At 37.8% G+C, this 20,141-nt stretch overlaps 1 protein-coding gene across 6 annotated transcripts in view; it reads right to left on the reverse strand.

The window, feature by feature from the left end:
• Positions 1-20,141, reverse strand: part of MCTP1 (multiple C2 and transmembrane domain containing 1) — a 495,837-nt gene that overhangs the window by 330,347 nt on the left and 145,349 nt on the right. For all 6 annotated transcript variants that reach the window (XM_069085117.1, XM_069085113.1, XM_069085116.1 and 3 more), the window contains exon 4: positions 13,056-13,135. In XM_069085117.1, coding sequence (XP_068941218.1) covers positions 13,056-13,135 — 80 coding nt within the window. The remainder of the gene's footprint in view (positions 1-13,055; positions 13,136-20,141) is intronic.

Here is a 20,141-nt window from a genome sequence, read left to right on the forward strand (position 1 = left end):
AAAGTTTGAAGCCCTGAAGGGAATTTCATTCTCAGTCCTTGGGCTAACTCTCTAAGGACCTGAGGCTCCTGGAGCCTTGACAACTAAGAAAAATGACAGAAAAGTAGCATGCAATGATAATGCAATTCTATAACTCTGGGCAAAATTTCCTAGGGTTCAATTTCCTCACATATAAAATGATGATGATATAAAGTACTGGTACTATCTACCTGAAAGAACTGTTGTGAGATAATGTATCGAAAGTGCTTTATAATTATATATGCCACAATACAAATCTAAGTTATTTATTTATTATCATCACTGTCCTCAGTGGAACAAGCATGGTTCCTTGAAGGCAGAGAGGATTTTATTGCTTATTTCAGCAGACCCTTGTGCCATGCTGGCCAACTCTAGGAGCCAGTTTGGCCCATGCTCAGGACAAGTTAGTCAGTGTAGAAGCAGATATTTAACTAATGGTGAAAAGAAGCAAAACACAAATTTGATTTTGCAGTCAGTAATTTTCCCTCTAGAATAAAATAAAAAGTCATTGGCTTTCATCTTTTTTTTTTAAAGCAATTGGGGTTAAGTAACTTGCTCAAGGTTACACGGCCAGTTATTTCTGGGTGTGGTGCTATCTGAGCCCAGATTTGATCCCCAGGTCATCCCGACACTGGAGCCAATGCTCTTACTCGCTGTGCTACCTGGCCGCCCCACATTGGCTTTCATCGTAAAATGTATTGTTCCATTGCCTGGCAATTGAGATGACAATGGACTAGCTTCACTAATGACTCTTTAACTGACCTTACTTCAAAGAACATTTATGAAATACAACCCAGGTTCTGGGTATGTGAGGTGTTGAGAATACAAAAACAAAAAGCAAAGAAGTCATTGCATCCACAGGGAGCTCCTGCCTTCTTTTTACCCCCCACTAATAGGGTAGCGAATTTTGGGCAGGTTTTCCTAATTCACAGGGATGTTGGGAAAACCATAGGCACCATTCTGTTTGATGCACTAATTATTCCCCCAAAAGGAAATGATATTAATAGGTTATATTTATATAGCACTTTCGTGTGCTTTCCTCACAATAAGATTAGGATGTAAGGCAAATATCAACTATTATTTTAAACATTAGCAACCTAAGGCTTGCAGAAATTAGTGAAAAACTCAGTCACATGAATACTAATTTATCTCCTCAATTTTTTTAAATTTGGGAATGGAATGGAATTTATATGGAATTTTCAAAGAATTTCATCACTTTGAGCTCTGGAATTTTCCTCTAAGTAGGACAGTGGAAGGAGGGCTAGATTAGAAATGAGAGGACACTGGCTCTGTTTTATACCATCTGTGTGATCTTGAGCACGTCACTTGACCACTTTGTGCCTCAGTTTCCTCATCTGTAAAATTAATGGGTTTGTGGAAAATCATCATTAGGATGTTGCTCCTGCATGGTGCTCAACAGGGTATACAAGTTTATGTGGCAGTTAGACAGTTGGAACTATGACCAAATAAGGTAAAAAGAAAATAAGGGAAAGGGGGCATGGAAATGTGGGGAATGGGAGATGTAAGCAGGGGTAGAGACTCACATGGGTGGTTAAGGCATTTCAGAAAGGCTGTAAACCCTGTGGTCCCCAACCAATGGAAAGGGAATTGGAATTGGAGACAGAGATAAAAAGCTATGTATTTGTCTTAAAAGGGTGTGTCTACTTGTTGGTCACCCTTTCCTGCAAGAAGGTTAAATAAAAGTCCTTCAGGCTTCACCATCAGCCACCAGGAGTTCTTGGTAACATACTTGTTTCCTTTTCATTTTTTTAAAGCAATAGAGGTTAAGTAACTTGCTCAAGCTTACACAGCCAGTTATTTCTGGGTGTGGTGCTGAGTATCTGAGCCCAGATTTGATCCCTAGGTTGTCCCAACACTGCAGCCGATGCTCTTACTCACTGAGCCACCTGGCCGCCCCTAAGCAATTGGGGTTAAGTAACTTGCTCAAGGTTACACAGCCAGGTGTTTCTTGGTGGGTGCTAAGTGTCTGAGCCTGGGATTCGATCTCCAGGTCATCCCAACACTGGAGCCAGTGCTCTTACTCACTGTGCTACCTGGCTGCCCCTGACATACTTGTTTCTTACAGGTTGGAATCCCGGAGGTCACTTCCAACTCTTATTCTATCAGCCTTTATTAATTTTCTCATATGTCTTCAACCTCTGTAAAATGCATGGGATCTAGGTTCTTTCTTATGGAGAAAATGAATTCTAGAGAAGTAACTGATCCAAAATCAAACTATGACTCAGATCTAGATGCCAGATCTCCTGACACCTAGCCCTACACTGTCTCCTTTGCTAAGAAACTGAACCTTACAGGACTTTCAAGACTTTAGAAGAGTTAAGTCAGTCAGTTTATAAACTTCTATTAAGTACCTACAGTGTTCTTGGAACTGTGCTAAATGCTGGGGATATGAAGAAAGGCAAAGGATAGTCCCTGACCTCAAGGAGTTTACAATCTATTGGGGGAAAATAACACATTAAAAGAAGCTCAAATGGGAGTGGAAGGAAGGAGAGGGAAGGTATGAAGACCAGAGGAGTATAGCTGGGCAGAAAAGGAGGAGATGGCTGCCCTGGGTGCCCTCTTTAAATGAAGGATATGGGAGGAGCTCTCCACTGTTTACCTTCTACCTGCTTAAGAAGGAGGGTCCCAGGGGCAGGGGTTAGTGAGAAGGTCAGGATTGATGTGATCTGGAAGGATGATGAGGTTTTGGGGAACAGGATGAAGTCCAGAGCACTAAAAAACCACATGACAGAGAAATCTAGGAGTCTCTAAGCCCTTCCTGGGATTTTACTGTCACCTTTTCCCTTGTACATCTCAGTATGCCAGCGAAGGCCAATGAGAGCACAAAGAGAAGCAGAGGGCCAGAAGGAATCAATCATCTGGTGCTGACAACAGGAGGGCAAAAAATAATGAAACCAAATCCTGGGGACTGACTCTTTCCTTTGTGAAGAGTTCAAAAGAAAAATCAGCAGTAGATTGAGAGAAGGATATACCCGAGTTTCAGGTCCTAGAAATGATGGGAAATGCCAAGTTGTTCCCAATAGATCTAAACAACACCCATTTCTTTATCTGTAGTTCAGCAATAGCCTGAGAGCTTCCAGACACTGACTCCCACCCTAATCCTGGGCCAGAGTCACTTAATTCATTTCAACAACATATAAATGCCTATCTTGTAGAAGATATCATGCTAGGCAGTAGTAATAGTTCAAAGAGGTTGACATTCTAATGGGGGAAATGAGCCTTAGTTGTGTTCAGTCATTTGTCCAGTTCCCTTGATTCCACCTCTATAAAAACTTTCACATTTGTCCCCTTCTCTCTGCTCACATGGTCAGCACCCTAGTTCACACTGACCTTAGCACCTCTATGGAAATAACTCACTAACTGACTTACAAGTCTCTTCCAAACTCTCTAATCCATCTTACACACAGTTAGCTGCCCAAATTGATATTCCTAAAATGAATATTTGACCTTCTTGTTAAAGATGCTCCAGGGGTTCCTTATTACTTCCAGGATAAAACACAAAATCCTCGGTTTGGCATTTAAATCCCTTGAAAATCTCACTACCACCTAAACTTTCCAGGTTGATTACCCATCAATTCCCTTCACACATCCTTTGTTCTGGCCAAAGTAGCCCATCTGCTATACTCTGTATATAAATGATGTCAAACTCAAATAGAAACAGGGACCATAAACCCTACATAAGGTTCCCTTAGGGTTATATATTGACTTAGAAAACTATATATTAATATTATCAGTATTTTATTTTAATTTATTTTATTAAATAGTTCCCAGTAACAGTTTAATTTGGTCTAAACTGTACTTGGGAATGTAGTAGACTGCACATTTGACACCTCTACTGTACAAGAGAGTTCATCTTCTTCCTCTGTGTTTTCGCACATTTTGCCCCAATTCCCTCCACCCCTCTTCACACACACCTAAGGCTTGGAATGATCTGCATCCTTTCTTCTATCTCTTGTAATTCCTACCTCTATTCCAGGCTCAACTAAAGTCACCCCTCTAGCAGGCCAAGTCTGATTCATTCCCCAAGTTAGTAAAAATTTGCCTCTACCAACATTATATTGTGTTTATGTTACCTGTTTTTGTATTTACTTATATGTGTACATGCTATCTCCTCAGCAATATGGTATAAGTTACTTGAAGGCAGGGAATATTTCTTTTTGTCTTTGTATCTCTAATAACTAACACATTGATGGGAATATAATAGAGGCTTAATAAGTGAATGAAGGAAGGAAAGTGAGAAAATTTAAACCAAAAAACAGCTAACAGGTTTTTTCTTCTTTTTCTCCACTTACATTTTCCCTCTGGAGATTTTTTCAATTGTTTAGGTTTTAGGGAATAGAAAAGATATTTATGTTTTGGTATGAGACCAAATGACTAAATAATCTATAGAGAAAACAATGGTTTGAACATCAGAAAATGCCTGAAATTTTAGCTCATTCTTAATTCATCATGATCATACATTACATACATCTTAGCTACATTTTATGGAAAACTAGTCATGAAGATGCCTTTTTATGGATGCAAATAGCTGAGTGTATTTTACTGTATTCTTTTGGCTTGGATTTGTACATCATGCACATGAATTTCTGGTCTTGACTTGCAGATGGGACACACAGAAAACTATAGAGAGAAATCTTCAGAAAGTCTGCATAAGTAATATCTCCTCTCTTCCACTTGTGAATATTTATATTTGTGTATTTATACTTTTATGAACCTAAATGCCTTTTCCTTTATCCTTATTAAATGTCATCTTGCTCAGTTCTGTTCAATGTTCTAGCCTGACAGACCTTGTGGGATCTTGGTTCTGACATCCAACTTAAGAGCTTCCTAACAGCGTCACCTTCACATCTGATAAGCAAACCATTTATACTTCTACATGTCACTGATAAACATGTTAAACAGCAGAGGGTCCAAGCAAGGGCACTGTGCTCAAGATTTTGATCCATCAAGTCATTTATGAGACACTATGGTAGAAAAAGCACTGAATTTGGAGTAAGAGGAACTGGATCTGCTGCTTAGTACTCGTGTGATCCTGGGCAAGCAGCTAACTTCTCTGAGTTATGATTTCCTCATCTCTTCAATAAAGGGATTGAACAAGACAACCTTCCAGTCTACAAGTCTGGGATCCTATGAATAAGTGGGCCTGGTGTAACAATGGGGTCACAGATAGAGAGATGACAGAGAGCTCAGGGGACTTGGAGACTAACACCTATCATTTCACAGATGAGGAAACTAAGGCCCAGAGGACTTAAGTGACTTGCTTGAGGTGACAACTGTTTCAAGTGATGAAGGAAGGATTCAATCAGTCAATATGCATTTATTAAGTAACTACTGTGTGCCATTCACTGCGCTAAGGCTAAGGATATCCAAAAAGAAAAAAAAAGCAAAAGATATTCTCTGCCCTCTAGGTGTTCACAATTTATTATACAAGATGAATAGTAAATAACAACTAAAATCAAGAGGGCATGGAAAGGCTTCCTGTAGAAGGCAGGATTTTAGTTAGGACTTAGAGGAAACAAGGGAAGTCAGGGCTGAGAAGAGGAGAGAGAGCATTCCAGGCACGGTGGAACAACCAGAGAAAATGCCAGGACACTAAATATGGAATACCTTGTTCAGGGAATACTGAATTGCCTCAGGGAATTGCCTCAAAGAGGCAAATGTTACTAACAAAGCCCAACAGCAGGAGATAGAAAGAGAAATTCCATTTAAAGTTACTGTGGACATATAAAATATTTGGGAATCTACCTGCCAAAACAAACCCAGGGACTATATGAAAACAATTATAAAACACTTTTCACACAAATAAAGTGAGATCTAAATAACTGGAAAAACATCAGTTGCTCGTGGGTAGGCCGAGCTAATATAATAAAAATGACAATTTTACCTAAATTAATTTACTCATTCAGTGTCATACCAATCAAACAACCAAAAATTATTTTTTAGAGCTAGAAAAAAATAATATCAAAATTCATCATTCAAAAAGAACAAAAGGTCTAGAATGTCAAGGGAATTAGTGAAGAGAAATGCTAGGGAAGGTGGCCTAGCCATACCAGATCTTAAATTGTATTATAAAGCAGCAATCATCAAAACTACTTGGTACTGGCTAAGAAATAGAGGGGTAGATCAATGGAATATGTTGGGTACACAAGACACAGTAGTCAATGATTATAGCAATCTCCTATTTGATAAACCCAAAGATCCCAGCTTCTGTGATAAGAGCTCATTGTCTGACAAAAAACTTCTGCAAAAGCTAAACAAGTTGTCACTTATGAATGTAATGGAATACTCTTGTGCTATAAGAAATGAGGAGCAGGTGGATTTCTTATTTACCTGGAGAGGCTTATATAAACTGATCTTGAGTGAGAAGAGTAGAACCAGGAGAAATTTGTACACAACTACAGACACAATGTATATGTGATGACCAACTTTGATGGACTGGACTCTTCTCAGCAATGCAGGGTTATAAGACAACTCCAAAAGACTCATGATGGAAAGAGATGTCTACATTCAGAGAAAGAATTAGAAAGAGCATAGTTTGAATGCAGATTGAAACAAACTACCTTCTCTTTGTCCTTTTCTTGTTTGGTTTTGTTTCCTCTTTCCAATTGTTCATTCCATACATTACAATCCTTCTTTATAACCTTACTAATGTCTAACGTGAAAGTATTTGCAGATCCTATACTTGATTGCATGCTGCCATGAGAGGAGGGGAGGAGTGGGAGAAAATATGAAACTCAAGGGATTGTGGAACTGAATCTTGTAAACTAAAAATGAAAAAACAAATTAATAAAGACCAAAAAAAACTGCTGGGGAAACTGGAAAATAGTATGACAGAAACTGGGCATGGACCAACATCTGACATCGTATTCCAGAATAAAGTTCAAATGGGTTCATGATCTAGGTATGAAGACTGATAGTAAAAACAAATTAGGGGAGCAATGAAGAGTTTATCTGTCAGATTTATGGAGAATGGAGAAATTTATGACCAAACAATAAATAGAGATCATTATGAAATGTAAAATGGATAATTTTGGTTACATTAAATTGAAAAGCTTTTGCACAAACAAAACCAATGCAACCAAGATAAGGAGTAAAACAGAAAACTGGGAAAGAATTTTTATAACCAGTGTCTCTGATAAAGGCCTCATCTCTAAAATATATAGAGAATTTAGTCAAATTTATAAGAATACAAGTTATTTCTCAGTTGATAAATGATCAAAGGATATGAACAGATAGTTTTCAGAGGAAGAAATTAAAGCTAGCTATAGTCATATGAAAAAAATGCTCTAAATCACTATTAATTAGAGAGATAAAAATCAAAACAACCCTGAGATACCACATCACACCTATCAGATTGGCTAACATGGCAAAACAGGAAAATGATCAATGTTAGAGAATATGTGGGAAAGTTGAAGCACTAATTCATTGTTGGTGGAGCTGTGAGCGGCTCCAACCATTCTGGAAAGCAATTTGGAACTATGCCCAAAGGGCTATAAAAACATGCATACCTTTTCATCCAGCAATGTCACTTCTAGTGTTATATCCCAAAGAGATCATAAAAATTGGAAAAGGACCCACATGTAGAAAAAATATTTATAGCAGCTCTTTTTGTTGTGGCCAAGAACTGGAAATCAAGGGGACACCCATCAATTGTGGAGTGACTAAACAAGTTGTGGTACATGAATGTAATGGAATGAACAGGTGAACTTCAGAGAAACCTGAAAAGATTTATATGAACTGATTCTGAGTGAGGGGAGCAGAACCAGGAGAACACTGTGTCCAGTAACAGACACAGTGTGCGGGGACTGATTTTAATAGACGTAGTCCTTCTTAGCAATGCAAGGACCTACAACAATTCCACACATGATGGAAAATACCAGCCACATTTAGAAAAATAACTATGGAGTCAGAATGCAGAATAAAGAAGACTTTTCTTTTTTGTTTTGTTTTTCTTTTTCATGATTTTTCCCATTTGTTATAATTCTTCTATGCAACATGACTTATGTGAAAATTGTTTAATAGGAATGCATGTATAGAGCCCATATCAGGTTGCAAGACATCTTGGGGAAGGTTTGGGGGGAAAATTTAAAACTTATGGAAGTGAATATTGAGAAATAAAAATAAAGTAATTAATTGTAGAAAAAGAAAGAGAGGAGAAGAGGGCTCAGGACAGAACCCTGAAGTACATGTATGGTTAGAGGGCATGGTCTGGGTGAAAATCTAGCAAAAGAGACAGAGGAGTAGTTAGATTGGGAAGAGAGAACCAGAAGTGAGTAGAATCCCGAAAACCCAGAACGAAGAAAATAACAAGAAGAAAGTGATCAACAGAATCAAAGGCTGCATAAGGTCAAGGAGAATGAGGATTAAAAAAGGCCACTGGAATTGACAATGATGGAACTTTGGAGACAGCAGCTTTACTGGAAACATGAGGCTGGAAGCTGGATTGGAAGGAATTAAGAAAAGGGAGAGTGTGAGGAAAGAAGATGGAGACACCTAATGTAGATGACCTTCTCAAGGAGTCTAGCCAGAAAGGACAGCAGACATAGCATGATATGGCAGGGGTGGGGTGGGGAAGCAACAAGTGAGGGTTTTTTGAGGCTAGGAGGGACATGGGAATGTTTGCAGGTGCTAGGGAAGAGGGGAGAAATTAAAAGTAAGTGACAGAGTTGTGAGATGGAATAGGATTGTTTGTGCAGATAGAGGAATTTGCCTTAGCAAGGAGTAAGACCACCTCTTTGTGTGAGAATCTGAAGTTAAATCTTCTGACCCCAGCAGGAGACAAGACTTAGGCTCTCCCCAGTTTTTCTTTTTCTTTTTTCTTTTTTAAAGCAATTGGGGTTAAGTAACTTGCTTAAGGTTACACGGCCAGTTATTATTTCTGGGTGTGGTGCTGAGCATCTGAGCCCGGATTTGATCCAGGTCATCCCGACACTGGAGCTGGTGCTCTTACTCGCTGAGCCACCTGGCTGCCCCTAAGAAATTGGGGTTAAGTAACTTGCTCAAGGTTACACGGCCAGGTGTTTCTGGGTGGGTGCTAAGTGTCTGAGCCCGGGATTCGATCTCCAGGTCTTCTCAACACTGGAGCTGGTGCTCTTACTCGCTGTGCTACCTGGCCACCCCCCTCCCCAGTTTTTCTAAAAGTCTGTGCATACTCCCAGGTATTCTCCCATGATCAGAATGCAGATACCAGTGTCCTCTATGATAATACTTTCTGATGATTTAAGAATGATGCAAAAGACAGCACATGTATTTATATTAAATTGCTTGTCTTCTCAATGAGGGGAGAGGAAGAAGGGAGAGAATTTGGAACTCAAATTTTTAAAAAATGAATGTGGAAAATAGTTTTTACATGTAATTGGGAAAAAACCCAAAAATGTTAAATAAATAAATAAACCAAGAATGATACAAAGAACACTCAATAGAAACCAGCAATTATACATGCTGCCAGATGCCACATAACAATTTGTGCACATGTTTGACTTTAGGGGAAAATGACAACATAGAAGAGAGAGGAAGAACAAATTAAAGACTCATTTTCTTTTTTACAGAGAGGGGAAAATTATCAATCACCAACAAAAATTTATTGAATACTTATCTTGGACCTAGCATTGATTCAATACCAAACATTTAACTAATATTTGAACCTGTAAAAAGAACTGGAGGTGGGGATAATGAGGAGAATTACAAAGTTTTTTTTTTTTAATTGAAGTTCCTGTGGGGTTAACTTTGTATCAGCTTAATATTTTGGTTTGGGGTTTTTGTCTTTGTTTTTAAGATGAGAGGAAAGTTGTCTTTATATTACTTTGGTTGAGGGGGAGAATTAGATAGTGATTTGGGCTAAATGTGACTAGTCCACATAGAACAAGATTCCTATTTGTGTAATGGATCCCTTTGGGATTCTGGCAAAGCCTGTGGACCCTTTCTTAGAACAATGTTTTTAAAGACATAAAACAAAATACATAAGATTACAAAGAAAACCAACTACATTGAAAAAAGTTATCAAAATTTTTTAAAAAGTATGTGAACCCCCGGTTAAGAACTTCACACATAAATGATTCACAGATGTGGCATGGTGATTGATTGGCATGGTGATCCTGGGGATGGATGATGCCATTCATATAGAGATCAGGAAGGAAGGAAAATTCAGGGAACAGGAAGGTTGGGGGATCAGTGACTCAAGTCTTGTTTTAGGAATTAAAAGAGATTGAGAAAATAGTAAGGGAGAAATCCCTGAGGCCAAAGAGGAAGGGCCCCTGAATCTAGTCTAAAAAGGAGTTGATATCCTAGGAAGTAGAAGTTCACCAAGACCTAAGGCCCAGGGTGTGATTAATTACATACCACACCCACAAATCCTTACTTTGTCAGTCTTCTTATCTTTAACATCAAGGTTATGATTCTGACTCTCCAAGTTTCTTCATCTTGCCCCTGAGTGGGTACCCTTCACCATTTTGTGTGCTCTCTTCCCCCATTAGAATGTATACTGCTTGAAAGCAAGAACTGTTTCTTTTTTTATTTGTATTCCTAGTGCTTAGGAAGGGGACTGGCACATAATAAGTGCTTAATAAATGCATACTCCAGCTAGCTAGTTAGCTATCTGTCTATTCCATTCATCTATCATCACCATCTTTTGTATGGATCTGAAAAATAGTTTCAAAGCTTCTTTAAAATAAAATGGAGATTACTGATTAGTCATCAGTAATTATATATTTGACAGCAATGATTTCCAGAACCCTTGGCCATGAATAGAATTCTTGGCTATGATTTAATACAGATTTAATTTCTATAGATAGACAATTGATCTTTCTGGTCAAAATGCAATAAAAAGTTCTATGTCAGTGAAAAGGAACACTTGCTTTAAAATAAAAGAAATGGTGGTTTTTGCTTTTTTGAAATTGACAATCTAGTGAGAGCATCAGATAAATGGAAGATAATTCCAGTACACAATAAACGTAAGTATATTAGAGCAGTGCAAAATGCCAGTTGCTTCATGTGACAGATCTTGTTATGACATATCTTGAACTAATAAACCTGTTCACTTGTTTTGCAGATGAAAATTACAAGCTGAGAACTATAACGGTCTCTCAAAATTAGAGAATCCATTTTTCTGCTTTTATGTCCACCTCAAATTGTAATTATGCCATTCCAGACAGACAGGTATATAACAGGTCTCTGATTCTGGCCTTGGAGAATTTCATACAGAGATTTTCCTTGTCTTTGTAAGATACCAGAAAGTCAGCGCTTAATAAATATTTGTTGACTAACTAAAGAAGACCATGCAATCCTATCACTCTTGGTAGCATATCTAAGTCTTCTTTACCTCACAGTCAGGAGGTTTGTGTCTATCTAACCTCTCTTTTTTAATAAAAGGGCAATTTTTCTGTTCAGAAGCTTTAGAGCTGGAAGAAACCTCAGAAGTTATCTAGTCCAGTCCCTACATTATACAAATGAGGAAACTGGGCCCAGAGAAGTTAAGTGATTTCTAAAAAGTCACACAGGCAAGTGGCAGAGCCAAGATTTTAACCCAGATCTTCTGACTCCCAATCTAGTAATTCTTTCCATTGTACCCCATGTACTTAATGACAGGCCTTTCACTTTGCACATTCATTTCTCCAGTTAGGACAATTTAACACATATATAGAGTCTTACCACCATTCTATGGAACCAATTTGACTCCTATATAAGGAAAATATAAGTCCTTGACTTTATTCTTAGATTTGGAGTCATTGACCTTATGCTTTCTTGGTGTTTTTCTCCATAAGTCAATTTTTCCAGGACTTGGCTTTGTTCTCTCTAGTATTCTTGGGAATGAAGTTCGTGTGGCTCATTCTCAATCAAGAAAACTCATTCCAACCCCATACCTGCACTGCCTTCTGACTACTGTCTATTATCACACTATCTTGATGCTTATTTCACTCTATCTGTTAGGTCATTCCTTCAGCCACTCTCCTAAATAATAACTACTGAATTCCTTAGAACTTAAAGATCATTTAATCCAACCTGCTCATTTTACAGAGAAGGAAACTGAGGCCCAGAGAGCTTATGACTTGTAAGTTCATAGGTAGTAAGTGGCAGAACTGGGCTTTGAACCCAGGTCTCCTGACTCCAAACCCTATGGTCCTTAATGAACCACTTGATGTCATTCTCTTATGATTCTACTCAAATCTTCCTCTGACTTCTTCCTTGTACTCACTGCTGAGCCTTTCCAGCTTCCCTGTCTTAGAAGATCTATCTGATTTCTGAGTCCCAGGTCTGGTCTGCTTCACTGCCTGTTGAACTCCAGGACTATCCTTAAGTGTCAAAAGCACTTTGAAAAGCATAACACTTTACAGTAACCACTGATAATCCTCTGTACAACATTCCCTTATAAAGAAGCTGACAATGACTTTCATGTTAAACTTTCATGAACTTTGCTCAAGTGGTAGAGAGATTGAACTTTTGAAGCAAAATTCACAAGTTTCATTTTCCTTTTAAAAATTATTTTTATCTTGAACTCAAATGTCAATAGAATAGGTATTTGCATTTACACAGCGAAGCAATAAAAAAATGAGATTGGTATATAAACTCCAGGCCTCTATAACATATATATGTGTGTATGTATGTACTTTTCTTTTTATGGATATAATGAGATCAGTTTTTAGCTTTTGAGACTATTCTGCTTATCTAGCCTTCTTTCCATTCTTTTCTCTCCACTTAAAGAAATTGCCTTGATGTCCATTTTTCTTTCTTTTTTTGCTACTTTATCAAATCTCCCATTGCCCTCCACTGGAGAAAAATAAAAGAAAATAAGAACAAAGCCCTTGTTAAAAAAATAGACACAGTTGATCAAAAACAGTTTCATACACAATTTACATTGACTGTGTATGAAAATGTCTCATTCTATATCTTGTGTCCATCATTTTTCTGTCAAAAGGTTGGTAGCAAAAAGCTTTATTTTCTAAACCACCAGTGTAATGGGGAAACACAATTCTGCTGTTTAATGGTTTTTAGTGATAGAGATGACTCCAAGAGAACTGTACCTTTTTAACTCCAACAATGTGAGATCCAAAAAAGCTGAACCCATAAAATCATCCTGTAGTCCAAAGTCATAATCAAAGACCTGTAATACAAAAGACACAATGCATTGTTATGTGTTATTTCTGAAGCAAAGTAGAAACTTTGGGTGAAAACTCCCTAATTTGGAAAAAAAGGAATGAGTAACCTGTATCATTATCTGGTTCCAAAATAATCTGAGGTATAATTTTGTTATTTTGAGGGGTGTCACATAAGTCTCAAAAGAAAATCCTTTCATTTAAAGAAATTTATACTGTTCAACACTCTAGTGAGCAGTTTTCCCCAATTAAGCAATGATGATGCATCGCTGCAATGAAAAGATGAAGAACATTGGTCTCTACTGGACAGTTGTGTGGGGTTTCCTCTTCTCTCCCCCATTTAAGTAGAGATGTTGGGGATGGAAAAGTATAAATATGCATCAATATTCTGGTATGAAATTCAGCAAGTCATCCCTCTACATAGGGCTCTTGTCAGGATAAAATGAGATAATGAGTTCAATTTTCCCATATTTTAAAGTGCATTTAGGTTCCATCCTTTAGGATGGCAGGGGCAAAGGTGAGGTAAACACACAAATATGAGAAAATTGAGCTATTATATGTGAAGGCACTTTGAGAAGGTTTTTTAAAGCAGAATAAAAACGCAAGATTGTGGCAGTGTCATCAACAATAATAGAAATGTAAACAAAAATAAAAGAGACTGTACATTTGCTACATGGGCATACCTCTATTTTTCTCCTTGCTGCAGAAAATCTTTTTTTAAATATTTGTGCAAAATACAATTACACATCACATCACAAATATTACTTTCTCAAGCCCTACTATGTTACTCTAACAGAGATTTTAATCATTCAGCAAATCCCAACTTGTCAAAGAGGGGATTAGAATTTAGAAGTTCTTATGTCTATATCTTTGGCTCACTTTCCATAACATATTCCATGATGGTAAAAGAAGTGACTGACAGAAGTTGCTAATTTATTTATGTGATAATTCTGTTATTTCAAAAAAAAAGTGGATGTCAGGTGGAAGTTTTTAATTCTTCTCTAGTGTTACATGCCATTTGTTAGTGGCCATCGGGGTGATCAGTGGCACCTAATTAGGGTAGTGAAGGCTACACTGTGGGCATTAAAAACTGAAAAAGGAAGCACTATTCAATGTTACCAAAGGTTTCTAATACTGTTAGGCAAATTTATTTATTAAGGCAACAAACATACATGAGTAAATGAATAAAATATTTATTAAGCACTTACTAAGTGCAAAGCACTGTGTTAGATGCTGGACAAAGCCAAAAGTAAGAAAATCTCTGCTCTCAAGAAGTTCCCATTCTAATGGGTGAGACAAAATATATGGAAGGTTTTATCTGCAGGTCAGATAGAAAAGTCCTATGTTCCCCAGGGTGAGGCAGCAAGGAAGATGCCTCTTCTCTAATGCCATTGTCAGTAAGGTTGAACTATTTCTGGTTCTCACATTGAACTATGACAAAGTCAATGGCGTTGGCCGCAATAAATTTCTTTTTGTGTAGCAACTGTGAAACTGCATCTACATATGGGGTTGCTTCCCAAGATGATGGCTATGAGTGGTGGGCTGCAAATATTACTATTAACAAGCCTCTTGGTTTGAGGGTCCTGGGCTCTCTCCCTAAGGGTCTGTGGGAAAATGGGGGTAAAATTATGGTAGTGGTTTGATTTGACTGGCACAGGCTGTCTTCTGTTTCTTCCTCAAGGAACCTTGTGGCAGCTGAGGCACAGTGAATATAGGGCAGGACGTAGAGTTACAAAGACTTGAGTTAAAATTCAGTCTCAGATACTTGCTAGTTGTGTGATCTCAAGCAAAATAATTCTGTTTGCTTCAGTTCCTTCAATTGTAAAATGGGCATAATCAATAGGCAATAACTTGTGCTAAGCACCTCTTCCTATGTCAACAAAGTCAGATGGGGCTTACTTTATGGCCATTAATGATGAGACCCTAAACCTGAGGCACTGATGGGTAATGGGATTTTTCTTATCCTAATATTTTTGGACATATACTATGTTATAGCATATTAATGGTAAAGAAAACACAGATATCCTGAATCATAATTTCAATTGACACTCTCTCAACTTTCTTATTTTATTGTATTTACCATCTGTGCAATTAAGAAAATTCCTTTCTCATACAATGATTAAACATTTATGGAGATCATAAATTTGAGTGACACAGCCACCCTGAATTGGGATGGTTCTAAAGTGTATTTAAGCGTTCTCATTCTTTTGTTCAGGCGGTCAGAACTTAGGTTTTGGTTCCTTGCATGTGCAAGCTTGCTAGTTTAATCTAGCTTTTAATGGAATAAATGATAAATGTATATTACCTAGCCTTTTTGTCTCCTTTAACCTGACTTTCAAGTTGACAGGATCAAATGAAATAATATTAGCAAGAATATTAGTATTTTGCTAATATATTAGCAAAACAGTAGCTTAGTATAGTACCTGGCATATAGTAGGCACTATATAAAGTTTTATTTCCTAACCTCCCCTCCCCTCAGCTATGTGCTCCTAGTTAGAATGCCACATAAAACTTCTTAAATATTTATTTCCCTAGTTGTTTCAAATTTAATCAAGCAGGCTCTTACCTACAAAAGAATGAGTTCCTTTCATTTTATTTCTTTATTTCTTAGATGAACTAAATCCTTCTGAATGCTTGGAACAACCAATAAATAAAAACAAATTTTAACAAAGTTTTAAAAAAATGTTCTTTACTATCTGGTCCTAAAAGGCAGACATTAAGAGAGTGATTTAGGAATAAGGGGAGGAAATACCCATATTTTACTCACTGATCTTACCAATGAACAGTGTTACTACAGGTTGTGATGGGTATGAGGAGATCCACACAAATTCTTCAACATTACTGGAAAAAATAACTCATGGTAGGTATTAATTATTATAGTTGTAATAGTAATGGAATTTAAAGATCCCCCTGTATTGGCTTGGTTTTCGGATTGATTGTGTTAAAACCTAGAGCTTGTGAATCCTACTTGTGGGATGGACTTGTTGATGTGAAAAGAGAGGGCTGAACTGGGAGGAGCTGGTGACATAAATTTAGAGAGACACAAGCAAAGGGAGAGGCAGAAGAACTTTTTTGGAAGCAGCATCTTGGAGGCAGAGAGAGACGGAGAGGATTGCTGAGGGCCGGTTTGAATTGCCCAGGACTTTTGAGAGCTGCCACCCAGAGCTGCCAAGGACCGAAGAGACATGGCTGTTATGCTGGTACTTTGTCTGTTTTGATGCTGTTTTGCCAGATTTGTTCACTGGTGAAAGACAGTCCTGTTGTTGCAGAGGCCCTGGAACCTTGCTGTTGGTTCAGAGCTCCTGAGAATGTTCTGCAGACAGAGAGTGAATTGCGCCCACTGGTGAAGGCCAATGCTGTTGTTGCAGAGGTTCTGAAACCCTGCTGTTGGTTCAGAAGCCCTGAAGAAGGATTTTCTTATTGTATGTTTACAGAAATCCTGGAAGAGGGTTTTGCTAATGTTTTCAGGGGTCCTAGGACTGTTCTGCAGACAGAGAATGAATTAATGAAGACACTGGTAATGTATCTTGTGGCCTTACTAAGCTTTGTCTCCCCAGGAACAAAGATTGCTGAGAACTTGCCTCGGGTCAAGATGAAGAAAAGCTCTCTCTTTGGTTATTAAATGCTGTCCTTAAGCTTGTTATAACTCTGGGGTAGATTCAGTTGTGATCCAAGGGTGGGAAACTTTAGACTTTTTTGTGCTCTGTGATTGAACAAATGAATGTACTTTACTTATGATTGGAAACTAATCTCTATTTGAGAAGAGGGGCTTTGTAGTTGACTAAATAAATGTACAGCCTAGGGGTAGAGTAGTACTTAGAAGAGGGTCTTTGGGATTGACTAAATGAATTATACTGTCCAGGGGTGGAGTAGTACTTGGAGATTATTGAATTATACTTGGTGAATGCTGTATTTTGAATTATGCTATATTTTGATTTTTCTCTGTTCTTAATTTTTCACTGAATAAAATGGAGAGCACCTACTGGTATTTTGAACCTTGGGAAGTTGCCTTTGCTTGGCATTACAATAGCTTGATAGAAAATTGCTATTTTTTCTATACTATAATGTAAATTTTTTTATTTAGAAAATCTAATGCACTATGACACAAATTAATACAACAGAACATTAATGAAATGTGAAGTTCTAGGCAGAATATTATACTAGTCTCTGGGAGAGAACCAACCATACAGGCCATGTCCTCAAAGAATATGTAGTCTATTTCTTCAAATGGTTGTAGGCTGGAAGTGTGGTGAAGTGTGGAGGAAAAAATAAACTAACAAGTCATTTAGTCAATAAACATTTATAAAGTACCTACTACATGTCAGTGGTCAGCAGCTAGAGGGGCATATAGAGTAGGAGTTCTGGAGTCATGAAGACTCATCTTCCTGAATTCAAATCTGGTCTCAGACACTAGCTACCTGTGTGACCCTGAGCAAGTTACTTAACCCTGTTTGTCTCAGTTCCTCATCTGTAAAATGAACTGGAGAAGAAAATGGTCAGTCTAGTATATTTGCCAAGAAAACCCCAAATGGGATCACAAAGAGTCAGACGTGACTGAAATAACTGAACAACAAATGCCTCATTAAGCAGCTAGATAAGCAGTGGGTAGAGCAAAGGATCTGGAATCAGGATAATTTGAGTTCAAATCCAACCTCAGAAAATTACTAGCTGTGTGGGCAAGTCACTTAACCTCCATTTGCCTTAATCCATAGAAGAAAATGGCAAACCACTTTGGTATCTTTGCCAAGAAAATCCCATGGACAGTACTGGTATGCTCTGATCCATGGGGTCATATTGAGTTGATCAAGACCAAACAACTGAACAACAATAATCCCTGCTCTCAAGTAGCTCACAGACTAATGTGGGAGATGGCACAAAAACAGCTAAGTATGAACACATTACAGACTGGAAATAAGCAATAGAGGGGAGGTACTAGAATTAAGGGGGAGGAGTCAGGAAAGGGCTTCTAACAGAATGTGGGGTTTTAACTGAGGCTTGATGGAAAGCAGGGAACAAGGAGGCAGACATAAGGAGGAAGAGCATTCTAGGCAGCTGGTACAGCCAGTAGAAATTACCAGATTTGGGATATATGTATGTGTATCTGTGTAGACACAAACACATGTTAAATATATTAATAGAGAATATGTATTAGATATATAATGTGCAATATTGCATGGAGTTCACAATAAAGCAAAATTATACATCAATTTTGAGGGGGAAGCTTACTACCAACATGGGAGATCAGCCGTGGCTTATGGAAGAAACATTTGAGTTGGCCCCTAAAGTGTGAGTAGGAATTAAAACAATAAAGACAAGAGGGAGAGGAATATTCCTGGGCTAGAGACCAGCCTAAGTAAAAGCATGAAGGCATCAAGGGGTAGAGAGCTAGTTAATTTGGTTACAACATAAAGTGAGTAGAGAGGAATGATATGAAAAATGACTGAAAAGATTCAATCAGAGGATTAGAGGTTTAGAAATGGAAGGGAACTTCTAGATCAGTCACATATGTAGACTAGAGCTACCATCTCCCCCATTTTATAGAAAAGGAAACTGAAATCTAGAGAAGTGATTTTTCTAAATAAGACTATCGCAATAATATAGGCAAGTGGTATTGAGGGCTTGTACAAAAGTAGTGGTAGTTGGACAGGAAAGACATTACAGAGATCCTATTGAGATTATGGCAGCTAGATGGCATGTTGGTAGTGTGTCAGGAAGACTCACTTAGTAGTTATGTGACCCTGGGCAAGTCACTTAGCTTATTTGCCTCAGTTCCTCATCTGTAAAATGAGCAAATCACTTCAGTATCTTTGCCAAGAAAATCCCAAACTCACAAAGAGTAGGACAAGACTGAAATGACTACACAATGCCAGCAACAACTGAGATTATAGTGGCAGAATCTGGTAAATGGTTGTGATCTGTGCTAGTAAAGAAAGCAGCTACAGTATCAAAATAACGTATCCTTGAAATATTAAAGAAACTGTAAGTAAAAGGGAAGAGTAAAACAAAAATTCCAAGGCTTGAAGATGATCAAGGTGAAAATATGAGAGATGAATTAAACAGTTGTGCCATAGAGATAAAGAGTCTCTGGATAAGACAGTTTAGCAGGAAAGATAGGTGGTGGAACATCTAGATGCTGATGTTCTGTAGGCAGTTGGATATGTGAGTCTAGAGCCTGGAAAAGAAAGATCATGGCTGGAGATATGAGTCTGGAAATCATTTGCATAGAGAATGTAGTTGAAACCATGGGAGTGGATAAGATTGCCAAGGGAGAAACTACAAAGAGAAGAAAATGGCTTGACCTTTGGAGAATAATACCCATATTAAGAAATTGGAAAGAAGACAACCAGCGAAGAAGAGAGAGGTGGAATGGTTAGAAATCTAGGGGGATCACAAGTTTCACTAGTGCAAATAATATTGCTATTTAAAAAAAAATTTAAAGACTTAAAAGCATTTTATTTATATACAAATTTTTCAATCATTTCTATATTGTATAAAGTCAGGCAATAATAATAATAACAATAGCAGTTAGCTCTTTTTTTTTTAGTACTTTAAGGTTTGCAAAGCACTTTAAAAATGTTATCTCATCTTTTTTTTTTCTTTTTTGCCTTTTAGAGGGCAACTGGGGTTAAGTAACTTAAGTTACATGGCAAGTTTTTTTGTGGGTGTTAAGTGTCTGAGGCCTGAACCGAACTTGGGTTCTCCTGACTCTGGGACCGGCACTTTACTCACTGCGCCACCTAGCCACCCCATGTTATCTCATCTTATTCTCACAACAACCCTGGGAAGTAGTTTTGTTATCATTCCCATTTTATAGATAAGGAAACTGAGTCAGATGAATCAAGTGACTTGTCCAAGGTCATACAATTATAAAGTATCTGAGGCCATATTTGAACTTCAGTCTTCCTGACTCCAGGTCCAGTGCTCTATCCATAGTGCCATCTAGTTTCCTCACATGTAATTAAAAACAAGCAAAGCAAAACTTATTGATCCCTTGTCCCTGGATATTGATCATAA

This window comes from Petaurus breviceps, unplaced genomic scaffold, assembly GCF_028583685.1.
Source record: "Petaurus breviceps papuanus isolate PSGF00001 unplaced genomic scaffold, PetGlider_PUasm1.0 175, whole genome shotgun sequence".
Classification (NCBI taxonomy): Eukaryota; Metazoa; Chordata; class Mammalia; order Diprotodontia; family Petauridae; genus Petaurus; species Petaurus breviceps.